The sequence below is a fragment of the Glossina fuscipes genome, unplaced genomic scaffold (assembly GCF_014805625.2).
Source record: "Glossina fuscipes isolate IAEA_lab_2018 unplaced genomic scaffold, Yale_Gfus_2 221, whole genome shotgun sequence".
Lineage (NCBI taxonomy): Eukaryota > Metazoa > Arthropoda > Insecta > Diptera > Glossinidae > Glossina > Glossina fuscipes.
Window position 1 is genome coordinate 2,638,770 of NW_023998564.1, and position 22,438 is coordinate 2,661,207.

At 34.2% G+C, this 22,438-nt stretch overlaps 2 protein-coding genes across 6 annotated transcripts in view; both read left to right on the top strand.

The window, feature by feature from the left end:
- LOC119642203 (beta-galactoside alpha-2,6-sialyltransferase 2) overlaps positions 1-3,215 on the top strand; it is a 22,261-nt gene extending 19,046 nt beyond the window's left edge. For all 5 annotated transcript variants that reach the window (XM_038041237.1, XM_038041238.1, XM_038041241.1 and 2 more), the window contains 3 exons: positions 660-939; positions 2,103-2,200; positions 2,466-3,215. In XM_038041237.1, coding sequence (XP_037897165.1) covers positions 660-939; positions 2,103-2,200; positions 2,466-2,630 — 543 coding nt within the window. In that variant the 3' untranslated portion in view covers positions 2,631-3,215. The remainder of the gene's footprint in view (positions 1-659; positions 940-2,102; positions 2,201-2,465) is intronic.
- A 3,269-nt stretch (positions 3,216-6,484) lies between these two features.
- Positions 6,485-7,436, top strand: LOC119642293 (antigen 5 like allergen Cul n 1-like). The gene is made up of 4 exons (XM_038041394.1): positions 6,485-6,686; positions 6,738-6,865; positions 6,938-7,021; positions 7,220-7,436. Exons 1-4 carry the CDS (start codon positions 6,561-6,563, stop codon positions 7,434-7,436), a joined length of 555 nt encoding a protein of 184 aa, XP_037897322.1. The 5' UTR covers positions 6,485-6,560.
- Positions 7,437-22,438: the final 15,002 nt, after the last annotated feature.

Below are 22,438 nucleotides of genomic sequence, written 5' to 3' on the forward strand. Positions count from 1 at the left end.
CTTGGCTTTTCCTTTGTATACAAAGTAATAAATGGTCCTATTGACTCTCCTTTATTGCTTGGTGAAATAAGCTTTAATGTCCCTAACCGCTTCTCTAGGCATTTTATCCTGGTTAAGCTTAATCAGTGTAAATTTAATTATGAGCTGTTCAATACGCTCAGAGTTGTTTGCAAGAACCTAAATGACGTCTACCACTTATTCTCGTTATCGGACTCTTTAAAGTCCATTAAAGCGACATTGCTTAATACGCGCGATTTACCTATGTCGTATTTAAACTAGCTTTTATCCTTAAAAAGTCGTTACGTTTCGAAAGTGAATTATTGTCAATTTATTATTGGTTGCCAGGCTTATGTATGTTTGCGATGGCTTAGGGGTTCATTTGCAATTTGGTCCTGTACCGGTTGCAAGTGTGCTCCTATGCTGATAGTGTACATGCTTTTTTTTTTTCTTTTTCTTTTTTTTTTTTTTCTTCTTATTTGTTTTATTATACTTATACTCAATTTTATTGTTAATTAATATAAGTTTTGCATTAAGAGCCAATTGAAATCGACTGTTATTTGTTTAGTTGAGTTTCTAGTATAAGTGGAATAAATACAATAAAATAAAAATAAAATAAAATAAAAATAAAATAAAAAGATTTACACGCAATTTCCTTACAGGTTGTCACTAAAACTGAATTTGATTTTGCGCATGCGCCGATTTTTCAAAATGTCACAATTGCTGCTTGGGATCCAGGCAAATATAATGCATCTCTGGAAGATTGGCTTACAACCTCCGATTATGATTTATTTTCAAATTATGAAATTTATCGTCGTCGCTATCCGAAATCACGTGCCTTCCTCGTGAATCCCCACTCGATTTGGCGTTTATGGCAGAGTTTACAAACATTTGCGGGTAATCGACTTATACGTAAAAATCCACCTAGTTCCGGCTTTATAGGTATTGCAACATTAAATTAATAGTCATATTACTTTTTAATTTTATATGTTTATAGTCAATTTTATTTTACATATCTATTCTACCTATATTTAACATAGCATGCTCTGCAATTTAACACATCACTCAACCGTCTTCGGTCTGACACATATATGACAGCACTGTTGAAATGTGCCAAAGTTTCGAAGGTTAGTTTACAAATCGTATAGCCCTTCAAGAGTGTTGCCACATATGTGTCAGCCCGAAGATTTATTGAGTAATGCATTTTATCTTACACCGGGTCATTTGAAAAGTTTTTAACCTGACATGTAGACAACATATGTCGTGCAATCGAAATATTTAGTTAGCCAACTCAAGCAGAAGCCGAGCTTATTTAAAAAAAAAAAAAAAACAGAGAATTTGAAAAGTTGGGCGGCGAGTATATGCGGACAGTGTTGATTCATATGACCTGTATCGAATATAATATTTAAAAAGGTAAAACATACAGTGAACATATTAAGGGATAGTTCTGCCTCATAAGGCTAGTAAGCAAGGGATAAACAATATGAACATTTAATTAACATGGGTTTGTCTAACCAGTGTATGTGAATTAAATGTTCATATTATTTTGTCTATTTAGACAAACGGTAATAGATATCAATATAGTTTTTTTTCTATATAAGGTGTTGCATTTTTATTTAAAAATGCTTTCCTATTAATGAACGACCAATTTTTAGTCACTTTTCACATACATTTGTATGAAATAAAGACATGGAGTGTTTGTGGGATATTGGAGCTAACCAAGGGCTCCACATAATTTCAAAGAAAGGGGTTGAATAAAATTATATTGTGGCAAATAGGTGTTTGGACCATATCGTCAAAGTTGAATTCATTTAATTCTAATTCGCTAAACGAAGAAGCTGTTGAACGAATTGATGTGCACATGCTCTTACAGAGAACATGGAATAAAAAATTAGTTAAAAAACCTCTAAAAACCAATTTGTGACTTTAAACTAATAGACTTAAGCTGTAGCTATTAAGTTTAAGTTTCTTGCACTAGTTAGACTGCGAAGTTTTTAAATAATCTGATATGTGATTGTGTAATCTTTAATCGTCAATTGATTGTGTGAATCACTTTGAACAAACCTTTATTAACTGATGTGAAATAACGAAAATTGTTCTTATAGGTCTGGCTTTACTTCTTCCTTATTGTTCCGTTGTACATTTCATCGAATATATACCATCAACACGTTTAAACGGTCGTTGTCATTACTACAGCAAAGAAGTAAATATCATTTTTTATTTTACTTATATGAAATTAATTGTATTCGTAAAAAGAAAACCAAAAATGCTTGCACATAACTGTCGTTTACTCTCAATATGTTGCCGTTTTGAGATATAAAAAAAAGTTAATAAATAAATAAATAAAAACAATTTACAGCATTTGTATTGTATATGTATGCACATGCTTCATGCATATACTTTATATGCGATCCACTTGTTAGTAAAATGTATTTTATATTTGTTTTTATTTCTATCCCTTTCCGCAGATAAATTCGGCATGCACGTTTGGCTCGTGGCATCCATTGGCCGCCGAAAAGCTGATGGCACTTGACATGAATATTGCCGACGATATATCTGTATTTCAATATGGCATTTTGCGTATAAAGCGTCCAAACAAATTATTGTGCGGTTTTAATTTTCTCGGTTATTAAATCCGAAGCACTATCATCACAAAAATATTCTGTCGTCAATGCAGCACACCTTGTCTATAAAATACTGAATTCAATAGTGCTAATAAAAACAGAAAAGAAGCGAAGATTCAGTCAGTACTACAATGAATGCTTTAATATCTCCGAAAAGTGGAAACTTAATGAAATTAAATTTATTTCCATATTTCGCTTTTATGTTAACTAGATTTACTATTAATTACAATTGGTATGTAAGAGATTTTTATCATATTTCGATTTTAAGCATCAAAAGCTTTAGACCTTAAGTTTACTTTTATAATTTTAAAATATTACTGGTTTGCCGCTTGGCTTACAAAATGAATTGAAAATTAATGCTAGCTTTTAGCAACTTCATCTATTGTGGGTGCCCAGCCACTGGAATATCAAGATTGTCACTGTATTGGAATCGTCACCAGTGATTTTTATATAACTAAACCAATTAGAAACACTTAACCCACCTTTAAGTACCCTGCACCACACTAAAGTTATTCACATAACGATTTTTAAAGACAAAACACGTTATATGCGACGTGACGAAGAAGTAGTCCGATTCGAACCATTTTTTAATAGCGTTCGTCCCTTGGCCGAGACAGATCAGTGTATCAAACTTCATTGCAATAACTCAAAAATCTCAATCTTAATTTAGTTGTCAAAGATTTTTTATTTTCCAGGGGCTCTTGCGTCCATCAAAACAAATCACAAATTAAATAAGGTTTTGTCACCATAAAAGGATCTGTTGTCATGAGAGATCCCATATGATCCAAATTACTTATGATCGATTTATTAAGCATAAATATTCCTCATAAAACAATACTTTTAGCCTTATTTTTCATTAGAATCCTTATGTATCTTGGGATACAAAAAAGAGACTTACGCTCGCTGAGGTTAATTTTCACGTTCACGAACGTATTTTTATCAAAAACAAAATTTCATCTAAAAATATTAAAAGTTAAGCCTTTTTACCATATCAAAACTCAGTGTCCGTGAAGCTGTGGGCTTCAAGGTTGATACTCGCCTGTATATCTTCGCTCGTACGCCTTTTGATTACGAGATATAATAGATTTTGCTCTAAACAATGCTCTTTGCATTATTCGGTATACGAAATTTAAACGGAGGTTCGAATTTTCCCACAATCAATTGAACTTTATATCGCTTTAGCAAGGCTCGTGCACATTCAACACTTGACGAAGAGAATTTTAATAATTTCCAAATCATTTTAAATTTGGTACTTTTCCATAACTTAACACAAACTGAAGTGTCAACAGGACTTCAAGGAAATACCCGGAACAAAAATCCAGTAGGAAGACCGCTTGAATATATTATGCCATAAGATAAGTCATATTCCAGCATATTGCAAAATTTATAACAAAAAACATTACTTTACGTCAACTGCATAGTCATAACTCGCATAAGACCTTGATAACATAAACACATAATATATTTCTTAAGTGGTTGGAAATCTAAATAGTGGGCCTCCTTTGTAATGCGTGATTAAAATATTTAGTGTTTATTTACTCTCTTTTATTTTAACAAGGAATAACAACAGCATTCAACGGCAGCACATTTAGGTTTTATTAAATTGAATGAAATGAAAAATTACTCGTTTCAATCAGTCACTATTCATCCGTTCATTAATGCTGTTAACATAACTACGCTTCTATAGACTACTGAACTGAAAAGAAGTTTCGTTATTTTATGCCCACAAGTAGCGAATGTCGACTTTCGTCTTTCATCTTTAAGTGTTTTGCTAGTAAATATTATTGTTAACGGTTCTACGAGATGCCTATTCATTCTTAGCTATTGTTTCTCATTCGTTTATGTATTTTATTTGTATTGCCTTTTTTTTGTTCCTTGCCTTCTGCTTCTTCTTTCCAACCAACAAAAGGTAGCTACCTAGCTATGCAGTTAACAAAAGAAGGAAATTCGCATGCGAACCATATTGAAAGATAATCATATAAATAATCGTTAACAAATATGCGTTTCTTCGTTTTATAGATTATACACTATTTACGTGGATTCATAAATATTGCGGAACTCTAAACTTTACTAAAATAATAAAAACAACGAATACGACGTAGCCTTGAGCAGACCTTGACAGCGGTTTGCACTTAGGGTGCAGTTAGCTAGCTAGTTGAAATATTAAGAAATCAAGCAAAATGTTTATGACGTTTTCTTACACAAATTCAAACACTTGTGATATAAGAAGCACTTGAAATGGACCCACCTTTTATTATTCTGATCGCTTCTTAATCACTGTCTGAATCACTTTCCGAATCTATTTAAGCTTATCTGCCTTTCCGCCCATCTTGTTTGCTTATCTTCACCGCGAGTGTGACCACTTCTTGGACCAATACTTCCCATATAAAGCCTTATCTTGAAGTTTGCTTAAATTCTGGGCGCTGCAAACGTATCATTTACCCATTTATTTACTTACACATAAAACTCAACTAAAAGAGATTAACAGTCGAATCCAGTCGACTCTTAGAAATAAATCTTACAGTAATTATTACTAAAAACTAATATAAGGCGTAAAGAAAACAAAAAATAAATAAAAAATAACAATTAAATAATAGTTCATGAATAAATAAATAAGAAAGAAAAAAAAAAGCATATACACAGCTAGCACAGAAACATACCCACAACCGGCACAGATGCAAGTTGCAAGTGAACCCCTAATTGCAAACATGCAAATGCTTGGCAACCGATAAGTGTAACAAGTGCAAACAACACCAATTAATTTTCGAATTATAATGAAATGTTAAGATTCAAAGTTAATTTAAACAGACTTTAAAGGATCCGATACTATATATATATTATTATATAAATTATATTTACATTGACTTAGCTTAGCGAAAATAAAGTAACTAGAGGAGCGGAAACACCAAGAGAAAATCTATGTTTCCGAAGTAACAGTAAGGATAACAGAAACCTATTTTCATAAGGGAGAAAAGAGGCAAGCGGGTCCCAACCAAAAATCCTAAGGGCAAACAGCAAAAGGAATTGGAAACTGCTTTTATTCTAAAAATATAAAAAATGAATCACATCCATCCAACGTTATAGAGTATAAAAATCTAATTCTTTTCCTTATTTTTAGAATCACGGTGATGGGTATAAAACATTCAGTTAGTTTTTCAACTTTTACCAAAAATAGAGAAAATCATATCAGAGCATTATAGTGGGATGTGGCCGACAATTTGAAAAAGAACTATATGAAATATGAGTGGGTACAACGCACTGGAATAGGACTGTGAATTCTACGCTTTCGTGATGGTTAAATGCTAGACTGCGGTATAGATAACTTTCTTGCCTTCTTTCTTAGATGCTTTCTTTTATCTACTTTTTCACAGACTGGGTTCATAACCGCAACTAATGTTTTCAAATTTTCGTTTCAATTTTAACTGCTGTACTTAGTGCCCCATTAACTCAGTAGTACATCAATTGAACTGTCGGATATATATGTGAAAAATTTTTCAACAATTTAACTTTCAGTATAAAAGGAAAGCGCAATTGAATGGGAATAAATCTACTCCATGCGTTCAATTTTCTTCTTAACATTTTTGTTAAGCTTTTCCACTGAATTGGCCCATTCTTGGAAGTATTGCGGTGTGACAGGGTTAAAAAATCCTATGGGTGGAGACATATGCTTTGAGGGTACGGAGCATTCATTTTGCAACCCCAAAGAACGCTTTGAAGAAGTAAGTAATCGTTTTATGTTCAATATTTCAAAAGAAGTTGTGATAATTTGCTTTTCTTTAGAAAGCACTATACTTTAGTGAGCATATAGCTGCATTTGTTCCGACTACAAGGAAGTTTAAAAGAGTTGTATTACAAATTCACAATGAGTATCGTAACAACGTGGCCGGAGGAAAGGCGCATAGTAAGGCATCCAATAGTTATTTTCCTATAGCTGGAAGAATGCGGGAATTAGTATGGGACGATGAATTAGAATACAATGCAAAACTGCACTTGGCTGCAGCAAAAATGATGGCTCATGACAATTGCCGTAACACGGTCCGTTACATATTGGCTGGGCAAAATTTGGTTAGAGTCGGAAAGAATATATAAATTACCATTAATATGATTTTTCTATAGGGCTCTACTGCAACGGATAATAAAATGACTGTACTTGAGGCTGTTGTCGATCAATTGAAATTGATGTACAATGAGAAAGATCTTGTAACCGATACATCGAAATTCGCGGACAAGTTAAGGAGTGAAGAGTATGTATCACTTTGCGTAAAAATATTTTACGTACATGTTTACATATACGTGTTAACGTATAGTGTTCAAAGATCCGGTCATTTTACGCAATTGATGGGAGATAGAAACTCACGGGTTGGATGTGCTTTTGCTCTAGGACTTAACTGTACTCATCAGTAAGTATATTTTTGCTAATACTATGCTTATAATGTAAGCAATTGTTTACCATTCATGCGAATATAATAACTTCTAGAAGTGAAAATTATGGTAAATTTCTCCTCCATCAGTTACATAATTGTTCTTTATAAAGGAGCGAAAATATTTCGAAAGCATTTTGAACTTGAATCAAAAATAAATAATTTAAAAATTTACAGCAAGGGGGACGCGAAAGTCTATTCATATTGCTATTATTTGGCTTGTCACTACGATTTCTCGAATGTCTCGCGATGGCGCCTGTACAAAACGCATCCAAACACTCCGGGTGCTCATTGCAGTGAATGGAATGTCGGCATGAATACTGACCCTAGATACAGTCACCTTTGTGAAGCAACCCCAAAAGAACTATTCGATTACTCTGATAAGAATGGTTAACTTGTGATCTGGTGACGTATGAGAAGATGAAAAAAAAATGAAAAAACGACAAAAATAAAAAGAATTTATGCGGTTTTTTTTTATAATTTAATTATGTGCTAGTCCATTCCGAAATTTACTTTTATTGTTTTTGCGACTTTTTAGAAGACATTTCGAATAAACATAATTAGTAATCAAAAGCAATTTTGTTTTAATCCGTAAGTGGAAACGATTATTTTCCGCTCCGATTTTTTTTAACATCACATTACAATTTGTTGAGCACATCGTGTATAGATGCACTATATAGGTCCTATTTTTCAAAGGTGCTAAAAATATATAGTTGCAAGCTACTTATTTATTATTTGAAACTACGAAATGTTAGCTAAGAGATTACCGAAACCGAACAATATTGGAAAATAATACATTACATTGCAGTTTTCAATAAAGTCGATAGCCTTAGATCTTTAATACTTTAAAATTTATATCTCATGCCAAAAGTATGAATCCATACTTGCACCGGTGATGACTTGAATTTGGTGGTGGCCCACTTTTCTACAGATTTGCTTAGCAACAGGAATCGGCAGGTTATGGCACTCACTCACACATATCAAAGAATTGATTTTTATTGCGAACAAGCAACTCCATGAACATATGAAAGATTGAATTGCGGTCACAAAGGTGACGCATGCACGCTTGCCGCGTAGTTTAGACACAATATTGAAGGATTAATCTGTTCGCAACTTGTTATCAAATAGTCTTAAAGGCAATAAAAAAATTTAATTGTTCAGATAAAAATTTCATGAGAATCATTTTTAGTTAAAACTCTTTGCGCCAAACTGTACATAAAACTCAAAAGCATTGCAGACCAATCTTAAGCGATAATGAAAAACATCTACCGTTCAATGTCCAAGCAGAAATGTCGAAGCGTTAATATGAGGGTCTCAACCACACTCTCTTATCTCCGGTATTTACATCACAACGAAAAAGCTGACGAATTGCGAACAGCTTTGCATGGTATCTTCATGGGAGGGAGGAATCCTTAGTCCCACTAAACATACATTACGTCTAGCGTTACAATTACCACCTTATAGCCTATCAACCTCAAGAGCAAAAATTTGTAAATTTCAGCTGCTCGATATTCCCACATGTTTATTTCGCCTTAGTCGCAATAAGATATTTTCTATCGGTGAAGCGATTGATAATTTTAAGGCTTTTTTTATTTTCCAATGAAACTTTTTTTACGAAAAATGCAATAATTCTTGGAAATTATATTAAAATGTACATTTTTTCCACCGCTGTTTTAAAGTTACATAATATGGTATGAAGAGAGCATATGTTAATTGCTTGTTCAACATTACAGTCACGTTTCTCAACAATCAAGTCGTGAGTACGAAAATATTTCAATCTTATCAAACAGCATGTAAGAGAAGAAAAAACAAAAGTATGGAACAAATTTCAAAAATGCAAATGTTGAACGATTTAGAACCGCTTTATTCTTTAGTTTATGTTGAAATTGGAAGATTTTGCATTAAGAGCACTTACTACTGACTTCTCAATAATTTGGCTTTTGTGATCTCTTCTCTCATTCTCTTGTTGGGCGGGTGGATTGCCTCATAATCGAGAAACACAGTTTTTAAGGGAACTTTCTTATTCCTATTACTTCGAACGTGGAATGTACAACGTAACATATGTTGTTGTCAATTCTGAATAAATGAACACTATTTTCACGCTATATTTCAAATTTTCCATCTAGACTTGCTTTAAGTTATCTGGTGTTCATGAGAATACATATTGAAATGTTACTTAATTTTGTGCACCCCATGTCAAAACTGTGTTCATTTTATTCAAACGTGCGCACAGTCCAAATGACTTTTTGGAGATCCAATAATGTAAATCCACACATCCCTCCTCAGTCTAAATCGATTTAAGAATGATCCTCTCTTCGCTTAAGTAATATCTGATGATTGCAAACATTATGCAATATATTGACTTTAAATTTTGCAAAAAATTGGAAACAGATTGGAATTGAAAATCGAGCAAATCGATTGAAGGACACGCCTAGACTACAACATGAACTTAAAACATCTGTGTGATCAAAAGCGAGAAAGTGGAGTTTTTTGTTATTACTCACAAGGTGGAAGAGCAATAAAAATTTTAATATTCTATGAGCTATTCAGTAGCTGGGATAAATGCGAGCACTTTCAGAGCTCTCTTCGATGCGTAAAAAAGAAGTAGAAATCTAAGTACACTCTTCGATTATATGTACAATATATAAAAGCAATTTCGTAAAAAAATTGGCAGCGACAACACAAGAATGAACCGTAAATGGTTTTATAATAAATTTACATTTTTTGTCGATTTATCATGTATTCTAAAGACGTGAAACAGGCATTTTCCGCTATGAAAAAAAAAGAGAAGATAAAAAAATAAGTATTATATTTAGCTGTGACTGAATTTCTCATATCTACTATGCTTAAAAAAAAAAAATAGTAACAAAACGGAAATAACGAAATTTCTCTAGCATACAATAAGGACGGACGCGATCGATGTCTGCATTTTCATGTAAGATATAAGATTACCCATAGAACTATCTAGAAAGAAATTTCTATCGTTGTATCTGTTGCAATTTATGAGTAATGCATAAGAAATATACTTTTTTATGCTGTTTTATGTTGTATTGCATGTCCTTTGATCAATTTGACTCAATTCCAAACAGCGTAACTAATACAAAATCGAAAACTTAACTTTAGCAATCGGAAACCTGTTTCTCACGAACAGACGGATACACAGACAGACATGCCTGCATCGATCAAGAATTTGATACAAAACGAGAATATGTTAGTGGGCTCCGTGGCTTCTCCGTGGATGTTGCAAAACTTTTGAAAAATTAATTCCTCCATGCGTGTATACAGAGCAGCAAACAATTATAATACTTTGTGTTTTGTTGTTGTAACACCATAGGCATTGTGCGTTTACTTTCAAAATATTCATCAGGTGACGAAAGTCAATGACCAGAATCAAATAAAGTGCATAAGACAATAACGGTAATGTTTCTTGGGAACAGTATGACTTATGACTGCACCAAATTGCAATAATAACAAAATTAATGACAGCGCTAAAATGATGAAAGAAAAGTCTTGTCAAAGCAGTTACAACTGAATTCTCATGGGTCTTCGGAAGATCTAAGAATTCTTGGATTTCTTTCATATATATTCTTATACGCACAAATCTGTAAGATTAACTAATGGTTAACTAATTCGGTAATAAGATACTATTGTAGAAAGTAAAAATCACATCTTATCCTATTTCTCAAAAGAATGAACGAAGAGTGAAGAATATCATTTCTAAACCATTGACTTATGCGAAATTTATTAAAAATTTTTTGAGAAATGTTCAAAAATTCCGCTGATAACCTATTTAAAAGCATACGTGTCTGCATATACTTTATAATAATGTTTATATAAATATGTAAAAACGGAAAAAAATATTTTCAAGAATTTTCTTGGAATAAATAAATGGATAAGCTCAATGTCTCTAAGCACATACGGGATGATTCAAAATTCCGGATAAAATTGAAAACACATCTGGCATACTTAATATTATATACAATTTCTTTATCTTCAATGCAGTACAAAAACAGGAACGCACGTAATGAGTAAAGAAAAAAACTCTCCTATAAACGTTAAATACGCACTGTGATGCACAGTAAATATCCAGCATCTCTAACGCATGCATAAAATCTGCACACTGTTTTCTTTCCTAAGTCTTCTCCAATCAGCTTTTCAACAGAGGTTTTTAATACTGAATTTTTGCATGACCTTTTTTTATACGAAAATTTCAATTGACGTTCTGAATTATGCTCTAAGTTACTGCTTACGAGATGTTAAGGATTAAGCATACCGGTGTATAGTATTATTTATTACAAGCTTATCAGCTTTATCTTTGTCTATGGATATATGTGGCACTTGTAGGCGGAAGGTATGCAATGCCAAAGGACTGCCCAAGAAGATCCTGGCAGTAGGAGCCACCTATGAACACTTCTTTGAGCAAGCAGCTTCTATTCGAGATTCTGATACAAAGTCTATGGATGATTTGGAGGCCAGAGGCGGAGTAATTTTATGGCTGGCATTGATATGTCGAAACCTCTTCTTACAAGTTAAAAAATAAATTATGGAGTAGGTCGAACGACAGTCTAGGATATAAGCAAGAACGATTGTGGCATTATAGTTTGAACTATGGAAACCATGGGGATCAGGGAGACCAAGTGGGTAAAGAGTAAGCGCAAGGAAGGTTTGTATGTGTTTTCCAACAACTATGGTGGGGAGGATCTTGGTGAATATGAATACCTTAAGCGTATCGGGGGTGCACTGAAACACTAAAAGTGATGCATAGGTCACGCTTTGACCGAAAGGGAGAGCAAGCTCAGCAGAGAGAGTTTGAACGATACACAAATTCTCATATCTGGCACTCCAAGTTTAGTATAAGCCCTGTAAGACAATCCTGCGTCTTGCAAATTAGTTGCCGTAAGTTATCGCTTGCAAAAAACTTGAAAACCAACGAATTTGTCTGTAAAAGTTTCTTCTCAAATTCTAGAACATAGAAAGCATACCTAGTTTGCTTTAAATCTCTCATCCTTAAGCTACATAAGCTACCTGAAAAGTGTTAAAGTGGTAAGTGTTATCAACAACGATTAAAAAGTATTAAAAAAAAAAATTGCAGAAAAACTAAGAAAATAAAGAGAATAAAATTCTTATATAAATTGAGAATATAGGAATAAGAAAAAAAAGGAAGAAAAACATTTAGTATGAGTTGACAACAGGTGTAAATCCTTGTTGAAGATGAACCTCCGCACCATTATAAATACGCAAAAGTTTAGCAACCGATAATAGTGAAGAAACTTAGTTCAGTTATCGAATCTCTTAAAAATGTCGAGAATAGTAGCTAATCTAGATCGACATCGGCAGGCTGCGCGCATTTAGGAGAGTTTATTCGCTATGTTTAATGCCGGAGATAAAGCAAAAGATATCATTTGGATCTTTGCAAAGGACTCTGAAAGCATTAAAAAGCTCGTAATTGTATCTACATTGTCTATGCCTTAAGAATGTAAAGTTCCTAGCGAAACCGGTCTGGGCATTAAAGTTTATCTCTCCAAGTAATGTCGGCGAATCGTAAGTACCATTTATTAACTTAATTATGAAGGAAAGACAAAGAATAAATCCATGTCCTTCAAGTGGCGGCAAGGGTAGCGAAAGCAATCTGTTTTCGTAAGGAGACAAGCGTGTCCCAGCACAAATTACTTAGTGGCAAAAAGCAGCAATTTAATTTGAAGGGATTCTATAGAATCTCCATAGCGCCTATACGAAATGGGCCGCACAAATATTGGTCTCACTAAGCTCGTATATAGCGTTTGTGTAACATAAGGATCATTAGACCATTGTTTAATAGGCACTGATCCAGCTTTATTTATAGACAGATCTGTGCTTAAATTAAAACCGAGCTAATGGTCGAATACACCCCTAAGTCCATGCAAGAATCTATATTTTCCAATTTTTGTGAATTAATGAAGTAAGCAGCAGTGAATAGACCGATAATAATTTCCTAAAATTTCGAAAGCACCACCTAACCAAGTTATCTAAGTCAGATCGAATGGAGATACAGATGCAATTCCAAGAAAAGACATGAACACAGTATAGTATCGTTAGCGTACATTAACATATGTCTGAACTTAATCACAGAAAGGAAGTTGTTGATGTACAAGACACAGGCAAAGCGTCCCAAATGGCTACCTTGAGGGACAGCTGACGTCACGGTGAATTGATCAGAGATAATGGAGTTAAAACGATCTATTATGGAGCTAAGAGCTTATGCATTTCAATAAATGCAAAGGGAGGAGTTTAAGGATCAATAATTTATGGTTTAATAAGTCAAGCGCTTTACTAAAATAAATGTATATGACACCCGTGCGAGAGTATATCCAATCTTACGTACAGGTGCGGATATACGTGATTTAAACCTTCTCAAAACCATTTCAAAACAAGGCGTAATATGGGAAGTCGTCGAAAAAATTGTCCGACTCAATCCATCTTCAATAGAGTTGGTGTTACGGTTAAAACACACCAGAATATCATATTTGATCAATATATCTCAAAAATTTCGCCTTGTAGCTTGAGCACAAGTAGAAAAGACGGACAATATTAAATGTCGTCAAAATATCTAAAAAATTTCGAGCTGTAAATGTCACTATACAGTGGCAAACAACATAGGCCGGACAGACAGAGAGATAGATAAGCTTAGATGGACACAAATTTCGTTCCTTAAATTGAATGCAAAACGTTCATTAGGTTGAACATAACACTTTATAATAAAAAATCGTTACTTGAGTAACAGTAGGAGTAGCAGTATCTGTAGGATAGTGTAGGGTATGTAATGGTGGGCTGCAGCCCTGTATAATGTTTTTACTTGTTTTTTGCCTGTATATAAAATAATTATTCACTCAAACACATCCGCCTGAGAGGCCGAGTAGGCAAGAGTTTCGACTAACAACTCAATGGTCGTGGGTTCTAATCTTAAGTGCGGTAGAGTTTTTAATAAAGCCGAAATCCTTAGATGCTGGTGCTTTAAGACTTTAGTCTTAGAATTTATTCTCTGGCTAAGTTTATAATGACAATAATAATAATAATATTCACTCAAACAAAATGCAATAAACCTCTTGTGTGTAAACTTGATGTGTGTAAAAATTACGTGTATTACTTATTAATCATTTTATGGTGTCTTCGTATCACTGTATAAAAACGAATTTATAAAACTTAAGATTCGTTTTTTAATTAATAAATTGATTGTACTATGTTCTATAGCAAGTGCATAATTTTCTTCGCGATATCAAAATCATCAAAAATTAAATAGTAAGTAACACACGATTTCACTTGCTTCTTTTGAATTTATATTCGAAAAGATTTGAAAAACAAGAATATCTCTTGTTCAATTTCGAAGAAACTAAACTTACATATAAGTAAATAAATGAAGACTTGACAAAATTAATTTCGCGCCGTGGGCAAGTTCAAATAAAAACTTGCATTAACAATATTGTAAAAAAAAAAATTATTAACTGCAATAAACGCATTACTTGTTACTGCCAGTAAGCTTTGCAAATATTCCATATAAACATTATGCGATTTAATTGTAAATGATGTTTGAAATTTACGAACGACTTGAAAAGCAATAAGTTGTATCGTTTGCAATTGTTACAGATATGACGTGGCGTCGTAAGAGGTTCTATTTAAGTTTTCCTTTCAACATATGCACAGATGAATATATGAAAACTTTGCTAACAAAATACTAAGTAAACTGCCCATGAAAAAGTGAAAAGAAGCGAGGAGAATAAGTGAAAGGTATGGAAAGTGGGTGTAAAAATAACCTAATGTTTTTGGTTAATGAACTGTAATCTTATTCGAATTAACTGCCGGAACTTTTAATACAACTTTAAAGAACAAGTTACCTAAAAATTTTTGCTATTACAAGATAATAATCTCTTTTGATGAATGCCTACCTAGTCGAACCTATTCCTCGACAACTATTATATGTAATTATAAATAGACTTGTATGGCAAGCAATCATTCTTCACTTCCAACCGAGTCAGTTATTTATTTATTCAATTAAAAATTTCGCTTATTAACTTTCTTAAACTATAATAACTAACATCAAGGTTAAAATATGAATTAAAACTTAAAGTTAAACTATGATACGCAGGAAGAACCACGTAGCTTTTGGCAACTTGAAAGAAAACAATAGTATGTGTTCAATGCTTAAGTAGCAATGCTTAATTAAATCTGACAGTTAACATTTTAAACTAAATGTAAATGTAAGAAAAATCTATCTTGTTTTAGTTAATTTTGGCGTTACATTTCACTATAGATTTGCTATTATGAAATACGTTCCCGACTCATCTATTTATTTATTTATTACAAGACTAACTAACTCACTTTCGACATAGTATTCTTAGCCAACTTTTATCAAAAGCTAATCTTCTATGATATACTCAAAACGGTAACACCAACAATAATACCACTTTTGTTAATCTTAAAGTTGAATGTATTAGCTTCGAGAAATATACAGTAAAAGTTCCTTATTCGCTGGGAATACGTTCCATAAAAATGCCGCGAATACAGAAACGGTGAATACGGAATGGTAATTTATATGGCATTATAGCGGATACGTTCCTACGTTGAGAAAATAAAAGAAGAAACCGCGAATACGGAAGGATAATTTATATGGGATTATAGGGGATACGTTCCTAGGTCACAATATATAAAAACAATCAAATATATAAAAAAATCTATTTAATTGAATGCGAGTGTGCATTCAGAGTTTCCCTGTTTAGACAATTTTTTATTTAGGGAAATTACTTAGCTGAAATGAACTAGATTTGGGATTTTTGTAGCAATACTTTATTCATTGAGTGAGATTCATTGAGGTTCCTTTCATTCTGTTTGTTTGCATTCTCAAAAACCGCGAATCAAGAAATTTATGGCCGCGAACATGGGATGTGGTCGCATTTTTTTCATCCGCGAATAAAGCAGGCGCGAATAAGGAACTTTTAGTTAATTGTATAAAATATTAATAATACGCAAACAAACACAAGTAAATTCAAAATGCTCAATAATTAGTTTCGTAACATAATGCTTTTGATCTTATTAACAGACAAAACGGACAAATCAAATAAGTGGTAATGGTCGTTGAACATTCCACACATTACCCGAAACGGATTCAACAGCTCATAATTGCTACGGCATTGCGATAGCTGCAAAAGCACCAAATGTCTTGAGATCCTACTACGGATGTGAATATCAATAAGTTCTTATAGTCGGCGAATAAAGGTCACCATTTATTAGCTTAAGACGAAAGGTTACACCCAACATTTCACGCCTTTTTTTGATGGTAGGCAAGTCAAGAAGCTTCAATGTGTTATTATACCGTGGAAGAGACAGGGCAGGATCCCATCCCCAACCTCGCAAAGCAAACACCAAGGAGTCCCGTTAAACAGACTTCAAGAGATCAATATGGCATCTGTAACTAGGAACTCAAACTAACGAGTATTTAAAAGTTGGCCTAATTAATGAAGTATACAAACAATTCGTAACTTGTAGGTCTTTAAATTCTTTAGACCTTTATTAACTGACAATATGATTGCAAAACACAAATATATCCCAGAATGTGATTGTCAATAAGTTAATAAGGCATCGTGTTACACCATGTAAAACACATTTTACATTTTTCTGAATTCACACCATGCTATTGATTGCGGACCATGAGCACAGCTTCTCAAGGGGTGGGGAGAGCGACAGATTGTGACATGGGTCTACCATGGGTACCTGCCAGTGATGGCTTAACCCCACGGTGGCCCAGGGGCACACAGAGGTTATTTAAACGTAACCCATGCCCTCCAGCGAGACAGAGAATCCCTATAAACTAGTGGTCTAAACAACACTGGAGTCCAGATTGTTTATTGTGTATGGCTCAATAAACCCACTCTGGTCAGTGTTGAGACCTAGAGGGGAGAGGGACAGTTTAACATCATCTGTAAACATTAAAACCCGTGAATGTTGTTTGCACTCCGAATGGTCATTCATGTATAAAAGTAAGCGGGCCAAGCAGACTACCCTGAGAAACACCAAAAGCATCAATTACTCTGGATTGGCAAGAATTCAGCACCACCCGTTGGATGCGACCAGAGGGATAGATACTAAACTAGGCAATCATACTGTCCGAAACACCAAGGGGACGTAGACTATTAACTTATGAAAGCTTTTGAAAAGTCTGTGAAAATAGCATCAGTTTGTTTATGATCGGAAAATGCCTTGTAAATTGGATTACAAAACTCCAGAAGATTGATGGCTGTTGATCTTCTTTTTGAAAACCGTGCTGACAGTGCGATATAATTGACCCGAAAACCGGAGTAAACCTTCTTACTATTAGCGGTTCAAGTAGTTTGAGCAGTGTACTAAATTTGGCAATTTCGCTATAATTCTCAATAAGTTTCCGAGAACCACTTTTGTAATTAGGTTTTTACCGATGTAAAGTAATCTTTTTCAAACAGACATTACAAATTTGAGTAAGGCGAGAGCATAGTAAATCAGAACAATGATGGAAAATTACAGAGGGAACACCATTAGGGCAAGGATAATGACAATGTTTCAACGTTGACAATATAAATACTTCTCCTTCGGTGAAAGACATAGACGGAAAAATATCAAAGGACCTTATAGAATACGGATCATTATCAGATGAAGTATTTCAACATTGGTAAACGTAAAAAATCTGCAAAAAGTTTGGTTATTACAGGCACATCGGGTGATTCGAAATCTCAAAAGCTCATGACGGAAGGAGATAGTTTTACTTTCCGTAATGATTGGTAACACCTACTCGGTAGACACAGAGTCCTTCATCTATTCTTTCCTCTGTCCAGCATCGTATCAACCATTCGGTATCCGACGTTACTGACACGGTCAAGGATCCCGACCCGCTACAATTTGCAGCGGTAGTTAATGTTGAGCGCTCTACTGCTTCAGCATAGCTAACACTCGGGGGGCTAAGTGTATCCATTAACTCCTTATCCCTTCGCAAGGCCAAATCTCGAGATATGTTTCTATTCGTGTCAAACCAGCCAAATCAACTACGCCGACCGATAGCAGCTCAATAGACGACAACCGGTGGGAGACCAGGTCCCCAGTTGGAGGATATATATCTGAACCGGCCCCATAGGGGACGGTCCGCACACTACAGTCCGATTTGAATATTTTTTTGCTGTTTGCGGTGAAGTAGAAGACTTCAGAAACTCACAAACCTCTAACATTTCATTGCACTGCTTAAATTTGGCCATCACCGCGTCTAACAATTTCTTGGCTGTCATAAATCCCAGTTTCGTTTGCACAAACAACCTGTAGAACTCGATGTCTTTTTTCCTGGGCAGGACCGGCGATGTCCTTTTGCACCCCACCGCATCCGATGTCCTACCAGTGCACCCTGCGCACTTGGGATGCCTATACACAACCAACACGTTATATATCGGTCGGTATCAAAACCCGTTTTTGCTGGGCACGGGTTAAATAAACAACACATTTTGCCAAGAACCAAAAATGTCGCTGTCCCTATCCACATGACGGCAAAATTTCAATTCGAAATGGTTCCGCCTTTTGTTAACATTGGTGATAATTTCACACAGTGGACTATGATGGTTTCGCCGCAATCGCTGACCAATTGCTTTTTCATATATTGAAAATCTCATAGATCAATGTCTCAGCTGACGATATGCTTGCTTAGTGCTCCAAAATATTTCCAACATAGTCTACAAGATAGCGCAAAACCATGAAACACCGAATTTTAAATCTCAAATCTGACACCCAGCACGTGTGAAAACGTAAATTCTTAGGTTCATATAATTGAACTTTTATTCCAGAAAATTATTTAGTTGTTATAAACAAACGCGCACAGGAAAATTAATCAACCGTCCACACTCTTACCGCTAATGGGAATTTTATTGAGCACCTTCATAGTGCAGGAGTCATTTAACATCTTGTGTGAAAATCATGCTACCATCTTAAATGATGCAAAAAGTATATAAATCAAAATAGGGCAAAACCTTTGTTTAGAAAATTATTCCAATCAGACTGCTGTTACACCCAAAAACAAGAAGATAATAAAGGCCACAGATAGAATGAACCTGTGTCTTTCTTTGAATTTATCTAGAGGATTAAAGAATATGAAGATGAAGTCCAAAGTAGTAAAGACAGCTACCATCTCTTTCAATAGAGCTCTCTTAAGTAGTTGGGATCAAGATATGGTCGAATTTGGAAGCCTACTTCGTCCAAATTAGACAACGTAAGGTATTTCTTTAAACAACTTACGGATCTACATGAAAACATCTTTGAAACAAGCTGAAAAAATTCAAATTCGGTTTTCTTTTTTTACCAAATTATCAAAATTTGGTATATCAGCAAAAACCGACTAAGAAAAAACGGTGAAATTTGACACTCTAGTGCTGTCATATCAAGGAATGTTGAAGTTACAGAGGGGTTAAAAGTGGATTACTCTCCAACATGGACGGCTTTAACGCGCATGACCGGTGATCTTTTGTGAAACTGAAATTTTCGGAGCGAAATTTGATAAATTATCTTTGGCAATTGCGAACGTGTACAGCTTCACTTTCTAACGTGTCACATGAACTTTTACAAACAATCGAAGGATGCGTTGCTTCTTTCTTTAGCTCATGTCAAGTGCAATATCTTAAATAAACTTTATCCACTGCATTTTATTCACTCTGCACTTCTCAATTAACTAATGAAAAGTATTGAATCTACTCCTCTTATGTTCGACGACAGATTCATAAAATAATAACACCCCCCTCACGACACATTTTCCTTTCCTAATAATCCGATAAAATTACCTGAAGGTAATGAAATACGACAGAAATTTTCAGTCAGCCTATTGTTGTTGAAGTCTTTTATTCATCATATACCACTTGTGGTGTGGACGTATGTAACACCCAGAGTGATTTTATTATACTGATCGCTTCAGAATCACTTTCTGCATCGATCTAAGCATGTCTGTCTGTCTGTCTTATGTGCTTGCTTTTAGCCTACAGATCGCAATTTTTAAGGTATTTTGATGAAATTTGGCTTGAGATATTTTGATGAAATTTTGATGAATTTTGGTGTGGTCGTCTTTATTTATCAACTCTGCACCCTTCACATTAATTGTCGAACTTCATTGTTTGTGTTATGGACTGTTGACACAAAACAATTTTATGACTGCGCTCCATCGATCACGATATTTTGAAAACATTTTTCGCGTATATAAATCCGTTTTTATAGCTTGTTATCAATATCTTTCCTTTCACAGTGTAATCCAAATGTGCTTTTTTTTAGTAACCGCTCCTGTGGAAACGACCCAAAACTTAATTTCGTTTTCGATTAGTTCTCATCTTTCAAATGCACTGTTTGTGCTTTAATAGACTTATCATTATCATAAAATAATTGTACGGAACTCTAGCCTTGTTTGGTAAGAATAAGGGGATGACTTATTCCTTCACGCATTCCTTCACGCATTAATCAAATATTTTGATCAATGGACTACTCAGTTCAATCAATTGCTTGATTTACATTTGGAATTTGAAATTGATTTGGTGGTTTGATATTTATTCATTTATTTTAAAGGTTCATAAATTATATTCAGATTATGTAATTGTTAAAAAAGGAAGCAGATCAGTGGATATCGTTAAAACGATTTATTTGTATTGACTCCTAAATTAATTTACTTGTAAAATTATTATTATTCCTATTATTCTATTGTGAATGTTTTATTATATATTATTCTTATTATAAATGTTTTATTCTTATTATAAATATTTTTTTTTCACTATATTATGTCCGTTAAACAAAGAAATAAATAAACAAAGCATAAGTTGCGTTTTGGCTTTCCTTGGCAAGGAATCGTTTCCTTATTTGTGTTTCAAATTTCAAGATCGCTATGAAGAGATTAGAGAGATCAAATAAAAAAGAAGGCAATGATATTAATAATGGAAGAATATAATAAAATTACAATAAAATGCTGTTATTTCAACTAAAAGAGAAATGCTGACTGAATGCAGAATTAAACAGAACTCACATAACGTGATTTTAAGGAAAATTCCTACACGTTTGTAATGCAATAAATCAAATCACACGATCAAATCGGCAGGCAGACAGGCACGCAGGCAGGCAAGCAGGCAAACAAACAATCGGACAAACAACAACAATTAAAAATGCATAACAAATAAGAAAACATTAAATAAAACCCCTGCGTTCAATGTACGTTTTTCCGAATCACTTTTTTGCTTTTCATTTTATAGATATCAAATAACGGATCACATCAAATGCAGCTACTGGCGATGATGATGATGATGAATGTATTGGAATATAAAGCATTTAATGTGTCATAACCAATATTACAGTTCCACTACAAATTTGCATTTGCACGCTTCTAAAATTATAATCATGCTTCAGTTATTCAATTTGTCTGAGGTCGTTTACCACTTTGTTACGGCTTGTTAATTCCTAATAGAAAACAGAATATCATTATGCCCATTTTAGAAGGTGTGTTCATCTATTCAATCGAATTGCTTAGGTTCATTTGTCTATCTATAGCTCCATGTGTTAATTTATCTTTAGCCCCAAATGCTCTCACCACTCACTCCTCACGCTTATAACTAGCTCTTCCTTTTAACTCTCAATTACTACCGATCAACTGCCTGCCAGTAAATCTAACCCACTACCATAACTCTTAAGATTTTTTAATATCCCATGCATATACTAATTGTTAAATTATATTACGTTATGATAAGAGATATAACCGTCTCTTTCATCTTGTTCGAAAAAATTTTACAGATATTTTGCTTGTTTATGCTCTATTGTAGTAACCTATAGCTGTTCTCTTACTTCTGAGATAAAGAGGAACACATCAACGACTCAAAGATGGATGTATTCCTGTTCGTCTTTGGATTATGAGATGATTTAGCCATGTTGTCCACGTCTGCGACGTTTGAAAGCTAACGCTCCCTTTTCCAAAACCCTAAATAGCCGTTTTATGAAAGATGACCCCAAACGATTACCGCTTTATAGGGAAATTCAAAAGGTGTGATCTGGGAAAAATACTTTCACTTAAGGTTAACGAGCTTATCCTGCATTGTACTATTTTGAAAGTATTTTACTCGCAGTGACATCATGTAAAGCTATTGTTATGTTTATCACTCGAGGGATATCCCCATACAACATGTCCTCATTCAGGAAGGGCTACAAATATGAAAGAAGAGTAGCGTACATTTGTAAATGAGAACATTTAAATTGTTTGTCCCCCTGGTTGTACTTACTTTCAAACTGCGGCTTAGCAGCTAGCCGCATAGCACGAGAACACTGAAATCGCAAAATGGTCTTATTTAACGACATGACTGATGGACAAGTCTCTTTCTTGTCCGCAAAATATATACCGTGGAA

Bases quoted from the DNA above. Each gene is read 5' to 3' on its own strand.
- LOC119642293 (XM_038041394.1), top strand. From the start codon at position 6,561: ATGCGGGAATTAGTATGGGACGATGAATTAGAATACAATGCAAAACTG. The intron at 6,687-6,737 runs GTTAGAGTCGGA...ATTTTTCTATAG, and splicing joins TATTGGCTGGGCAAAATTTG to GGCTCTACTGCAACGGATAA. The intron at 6,866-6,937 runs GTATGTATCACT...TAGTGTTCAAAG, and splicing joins GACAAGTTAAGGAGTGAAGA to ATCCGGTCATTTTACGCAAT.